The sequence below is a fragment of the Rhinoraja longicauda genome, chromosome 9 (genome assembly GCF_053455715.1).
Source record: "Rhinoraja longicauda isolate Sanriku21f chromosome 9, sRhiLon1.1, whole genome shotgun sequence".
In the NCBI taxonomy this organism is placed as follows: Eukaryota; Metazoa; Chordata; class Chondrichthyes; order Rajiformes; family Arhynchobatidae; genus Rhinoraja; species Rhinoraja longicauda.
In genome coordinates, this window is record NC_135961.1 from 69,267,511 (window position 1) to 69,274,199 (window position 6,689).

The 6,689-nt window shown below is 57.7% G+C and overlaps 1 protein-coding gene across 1 annotated transcript; it reads left to right on the plus strand.

The window, feature by feature from the left end:
• Positions 1 to 366: 366 nt before the first annotated feature.
• On the plus strand, positions 367 to 4,768 carry LOC144597084 (SERTA domain-containing protein 2-like). The gene is given in 3 exon segments (XM_078406000.1): positions 367 to 446; positions 448 to 856; positions 1,621 to 4,768. Coding segments are annotated over 3 exon segments (933 nt in total). The 3' UTR covers positions 2,065 to 4,768.
• The last annotated feature ends 1,921 nt before the right edge of the window (positions 4,769 to 6,689 follow it).

The window sequence follows — 6,689 nt, forward strand, 5'->3', positions numbered from 1 at the left end:
GAAACACACGAGTGTGCGTGCAAGTGTGTGTATGTGGCTGAGTGTGTTTGTATGTGTGTGAGTGTGCATGTGTGTGTGTGAGCGTATGTGAGTGTTGGTGCGTGAGAGTGTGAGCATATGTGTGTGGGCGTGTGCGTGAGTGTGTGTGCGTGAGTGTGTGCGTGAGTGTGTGTGCGTGAGCGTATGTGCGTGAGTGTGTGTGTGTGAGTGTTTCTGTTGTAACAATGACCTTGTGTGTGTCCACGTGGAGCCCAGGACTGAGCGCACTCACCCATTCTGGTCCTCACTGCTGGTTTACCGTGGGACTGGCTGCCCGCTGTGATGGGTGGATGTGGGCTAACGCTGAGCTTTTGCCCTTGCAGGTTGATGTTGCGGAGAGGAGCTAAGCGGAAGTTTAGTGAGGATGAAGACGGGGTGGAAGGCAAAGGTTGCCGCGGCGTGGGAGTGGGGGGCGTCGCGAGTGTCGTACAATCTACAACGACAGACTATCTTCAACATGTCGCTGATGAAACTGTACCAGCATCCGCCAACCGAGCCCAGCCTGCAGAGAACCGTGCTGATCAATAACATGCTGCGCTCCATCCAGGAGGAGCTGAAACAAGAGGGGGCGCACAGACCCCCCGTGCTCATCACCCCCTCCCCTGCCCCGGCCCCCTCCCCTGCCCCCACCCCCTCCCAGCCCCTCAACCACGACTACAGACAGGTGCACACCCCACCCCTGCCCCCCTCCCCAGCCCCGGCCCCCTCCCCTGCCCCGGCCCCCTGCCCTGCCCCCACCCCCTCCCAGCCCCTCAACCACGACTACAGACAGGTGCACACCCCACCCCTGCCCCCCCCTCCCCGGCCCCCTGCCCTGCCCTGCCCCCCCTCCCCAGCCCCGGCCAGCTGCAACCCGCTGGACCCCTGCCCCACCCCCCCACACACCTGCACCACCCCCCCACACACCTGCCCCACCCCCCCACACACCTGCACCGCCCCCCCACACACCTGCACCACCCCCCCCACACACCTGCTCCACCCCCCCCACACACCTGCACCACCCCCCCACACACCTGCCCCACCCCCCCACACACCTGCCCCACCCCCCCACACTCCCGCATCACCCCCCCACACACCTGCACCACCCCCCCACACCCCCGCATCATCCCCACCCCCCCACACCCCCGCCTTACCCCCCCACACTCCCGCATCACCCCCCCACACACCTGCCCCACCCCCCCACACACCTGCCCCACCCCCCCACACCCCCGCCTTACCCCCCCACACCCCCGCATCATCCCCACCCCCCCACACCCCTGCCTTACCCCCCCACACTCCCGCATCACCCCCCCACACACCTGCCCCACCCCCCCACACACCTGCCCCACCCCCCCACACACCTGCATCACCCCCCCACACACCTGCCCCACCCCCCCACACCCCCGCCTTACCCCCCCACACTCCCGCATCACCCCCCCACACACCTGCCCCACCCCCCCACACACCTGCCCCACCCCCCCACACCCCCGCCTTACCCCCCCACACCCCCGCCTTACCCCCCCACACACCTGCCCCACCCCCCCACACACCTGCCCCACCCCCCCACACACCTGCCCCACCCCCCCACACCCCCGCCTTACCCCCGCCTCCTTACTGCAAGCGGACCCCCTCCCCACCCCCTTGCCCAACGACAGCTTCTCGTCTGCCCTGGCCGACATCCACGAGTTGTGCCCCACGCAGCACACAGACGGGCCGAGCGGCCACAGGCCGGTGGAGCTGCCGGTCAACAGGCCGGGGGCGGGGGCAGAGATCCCCGGCAGCTCGGAGACCCCTGGCAGCTCGGAGACCCCTGGCACCGGCTTCCTCACTGACCTGACCCTGGATGACATCCTGTTTGCCGACATCGACACGTCCATGTACGACTTTGACCCCGCGCCCAGCGGCCGGGCCAGCGCCGACGATACGCTGAAGCCCCACTCCCCCCTTGCCCCCCACAGCGGCCAGCCCCCCTCTCCCCCCTGCCCGCCCTTCAAGCTGGACCTGGCTGAGCTGGACCACATCATGGAGGTGCTGGTGGGGTCGTGATGCTGGGCCGGGCTCGCCACTTATTCACACACAGGCACTCCGGCCGTTACTTTTCGCAGCGCGGTGGTGGGTGCAGGTTTACAACGTCACCACTCTACACGGCACCGGCTCCAGGTCCAGTGGCTCCAGGTCCAGCGGCTCCAGTCCCAGCGGCTCCAGGTCCAGCGGCTCCAGGTCCAGCGGCTCCAGGTCCAGCGGCTCCAGTCCCAGCGGCTCCAGGTCCAGCGGCTCCAGGTCCAGCGGCTCCAGGTCCAGTGGCTCCAGGTCCAGCGGCTCCAGGTCCAGCGGCTCCAGGTCCAGTGGCTCCAGGTCCAGCGGCTCCAGGTCCAGTGGCTCCAGGTCCAGTGGCTCCAGTCCCAGCGGCTCCAGGTCCGGGTGTCCAGGTGTCCCGCCATGTGCGCCTCCTCTGCTCATCGTGTCCCGTCTCCAGTGAGGGGCCGGGCTGGGCTGGGCCGGGGGTCAGCACTTGCCAGAGGGCAGCTTATCCACACACCCCTCCCCGGGCGAGGCCGGCTCCACCATGACCTCCTCCTGCTGCTGCTCGTACAGCCGCTGACCACCGAGAGACCAGACCGGTCCAGTCCGGCCCCTCTGAACCTGCACTCTGCGTTGCTTTTATATTTTTGTACGGGTCCGGCATCGATGGTATTGTTTTGTAAACGCTGCTTTTTATACACCGGAGAGCTATTTTGATAGGATGTGGTGTTGACCCAGATGGACACGGACACTTGTACTTTTATACAGACAGATGTTGTGGATGTGGGGTCTGAGAGGCGGGTGGGGGTAGGTGGACAGGGGTTGCATGGGGTCTTGGGGCAGCTCAGTGTGGCTGAGGGGAGGGGGGTGTGGGCTGTGGGAGGCGTTGAGCCACACACTGGTGATTGGACCCCCACACCGATCCTCAACCTGTTCATCACAGTCTTTCACTCACTCACTGTGGCTTCCCAGAAACTGCAGGCCCTGCTTTACATCAACGACAGACACACAAAGCTGGAGTAACTCAGCGGGTCAGGCAGCATCTGTGGAGAGAAGGAATGGGTGACGTTTCGGGTCGGGACCCTTCTTCAGACTGATGTCAGGGGAGGGGACAGGTCCCTGACCCGAAACGTCACCTATCCATGTTCTCCACAGATGCTGCCTGACCCACTGAGTTACTCCAGCACTCTGTGTCCATCTTTGTAATTGACAGCCTCGGTGATGCTGGGAGCCAGCACCACCTCACCTCCAACTTCAAGCACCCTCTTCCTCTCCCTCTCTCCATCCCTCCAAACTCTCTCCTTACCTCCTCTCTCATTCCATCCCTCTCAACTCTCTCTCGCCCCTCACCCCCCACCCCTGCCCTCTCGCCCCTCACCCCCCACCCCTGCCCTCTCGCCCCTCACCCCCCACCCCTGCCCTCTCGCCCCTCACCTTCACCTCTCACCTCCCACCCCCCACCCCTGCCCTCTCGCCCCTCACCTTCACCTCTCACCTCCCACCCCCCACCCCTGCCCTCTCGCCCCTCACCTTCACCTCTCGCCCCTCACCTCTTGCCCCTCAGTCATGACTGTTACCTCTCAGTCATGGTCAGGGCCGGGGCATCTATGCAAGGCAATGAGACACAAGGTCCCAGCTACACACACACACACGGTGCTAGAAACAACAGTCCCACTGTCCATCACACAGGGAGGGCAGCAACAGGCTATGACACACACGGCCACACACGCACATGGACACGCATGCGCACACAGGCACACACACATGCATGCACATCGACATGCACACGCACAGACATGCACACACGCACATGGACATGCGCACACATGGACATGCACACACACAGACATGCACACACGCACATGGACATGCGCACACAGGCACACGCACATGCATGCACACACATGCATGGACATGCACAAGCACAGACATACACATGGACACGCTCCCGCGTGCACACACACACAGACATGCATGGACACACACACATGCACACAGAACCCCCCCTTGCTCCCCCTCCCTCCCCCTCTCCTCTTCCCACTGTCTCGTCTCCTCATTGCTTTTGATAAATAACAATCAATTTCAGACAGGATCAGATCTCTGCATGACTTTTACACTGAGTGTAATTATGGTTTTTAAATCTTATGATTAAGCACAGACAAACGTATTTAATAATTGTCTTGTAAATGGCTTTGAAATAATTCCCTCCTGCCTTCTTCCAACGATATCACGGTGTTTGTTAGTTTAGTTTTATTCTCATTGATATCACAGCAGTTGTGTGCGGATTACAACTTACATTGCAATGCAGACGCCTAATGTAGGAGTAGATTAATTTATTTAAGAATTCTAACTTATGTTTTCTGTTCTGCCACGTTATTCGCGTTTAAACTCTGATCTCGATCTTGCAGTGGGAATGTTTACTTGCAGGAACTGTGACTCGACCAGGCTGTCAGTTTAGCAAATTTAAAAACCTTCCATAAACAAAATGAAGGATCAGCCAGAGATGAGTAGGAAAGAAAACTGCAGATGCTGGAGTAACTCAGCGGGTCAGGCAGCATCTGTGGAGAGAAGGAATGGGTGACGTTTCACAGAGTGCTGGAGTAACTCAGCGGGTCAGGCAGCATCTGTGGAGAACATGGATAGGTGACGTTTCACAGAGTGCTGGAGTAACTCAGCGGGTCAGGCAGTGTCTGTGGAGAGAAGGAATGGGTGACGTTTTAGGTCGAGACCAAGGGTCTCCCCATTCCTTCTCTCCACAGATGCTGCCTGACCTGCTGAGTTACTCCAGCACTTTGTGAATAAATACCTTCGATTTGCACCAGCATCTGCAGTTATTTTCTTACACTTTTCAAAACCTTATCAAGTCAAGATTGTCAAATGTCCCAGATAGAACAATGACATTCTTACTTCTAATATAAAGGTACCGCCTCCTCTCAGTCCTATTTGATGTACGTCGGCCTACTATTAAACTTAATGTCCAGTAAACAGCCAGGATAACTCCTGATAAATTCACTATGCAGTTTATAGCATTGTCTTTGTTTCGGGTGAGGAGAGTTATTGGAATCTTAAATTAATCTTTCACTTTATTGGGTATATTTTTAACGCCTCAAAGGTGCCCACTTAGAAAGTATACGTGTATATTAAATGTTTAGTGACATGGTGCAGTGTACAGACAGAACTGGTCGACACAGTGTAAATGAGAAGGACTGGTGACTGACCAGGGCACTGCAAGCTCAAGGGGGACAGAGCACAGGGACTCTAGTGGAGCTGGGACAGTTTCCCAAAACCTATTATTTATTCTTTGTGTAAATATATTTATTTCAATGAGTAGCTACCAGAGTGTGTGGAGCGGATTATAATGTGTACAGAATGTATGTGTAACTAGGAGTGTATTCATCCTTGCAAATGTACCTGGGTGCAGGAGTGGACAGCCTTCAGAACAGTCTCTGCTGGGAAATAGCAGAGTGATTCTCCCTTCCACAGAGGCCACATCATCTCTGCTGTGTCTCTGCTGGGAATTAGCAGAGTGAGTCTCCCTTCCACAGAGGCCACATCACCTCTGCTGGGAATTAGAGGAGTGATTCTCCCTTCCACAGAGGCCACAGTCTCTGCTGTGTCTCTGCTGGGAAATAGCAGAGCGCCTGCCTCTTGCACAGGGTCATGTCACAGCCTCTGCTGGGAATTAGCAGAGTGATTCTCCCTTCTACAGAGGCCACATCTCTGCTCTGCTGTGTCTCTGTTGGGAATTAACAGAGCGCCTCTCCCTTCTACAGAGGCTACATGGCCTGTGCCGTGTCTGCTGGGAAATAGCAGAGCGAGTCTCCCTTCTACAGAGGCCACGTCATCTCTGCTGGGAATTAGCAGAGTGATTCTCCCTTCCACAGAAGCCACAGTCTCTGCTGGGAAATAGCAGAGCGCCTGCCCCTTCTACAGGGCCATGTCACAGCCTCTGCTGGGAATTAGCAGAGTGCTTGTCCCTTCTACAGAGGCTACGTCTCTGCTCTGCTGGGAATCAGTGGAGCGCCCCTCCCTTCTACAGGGGCCACCCCTCTGCTCTGCTGTGTCTGCTGGGAATCAGTGGAGCGCCCCTCCCTTCTACAGGGGCCACCTCTCTGCTCTGCTGTGTCTCTGCTGGGAATCAGTGGAGCGCCCCTCCCTTCTACAGGGGCCACCCCTCTGCTCTGCCCACACTCAGGAGCTGTGCCTTTTTTCTATGCAATATTTTGAACACAACAGAGCTCAGAGTCACTGTATTTGCATCGTCACGACTGTAATTAAATGCAACTGGACAAATGTCAGTGGAACCGAGCAGCCTTTTGTAGTTTTATATTCAACAATAAACTGTAAAGTATCAAGCTCTGCTTTCTGCGATCTCTCATTGAGTGTGTGTGTGCGTGTGTGTGTGAGGGTGTGTGTGTGTGTGTGTGAGTGAGTGCGTGTGTGAGTGTGTGCGTGTGAGTGAGTGTGTGTGTGAGTGCGTGCGTGTGTGTGAGTGTGTGTGTGAGTGTGTGTTCACGGGGCGAGAGGCGTAGTGGTTGTGTGTACACACAGTTCCCAGTGCCACTCACGGTGGGATTCCACCAGTCCACCCGTTCCACACAGCAAGCTGCCCACTTGCTGCCTCTGCCAATTATTTATTTGCTTCCCTT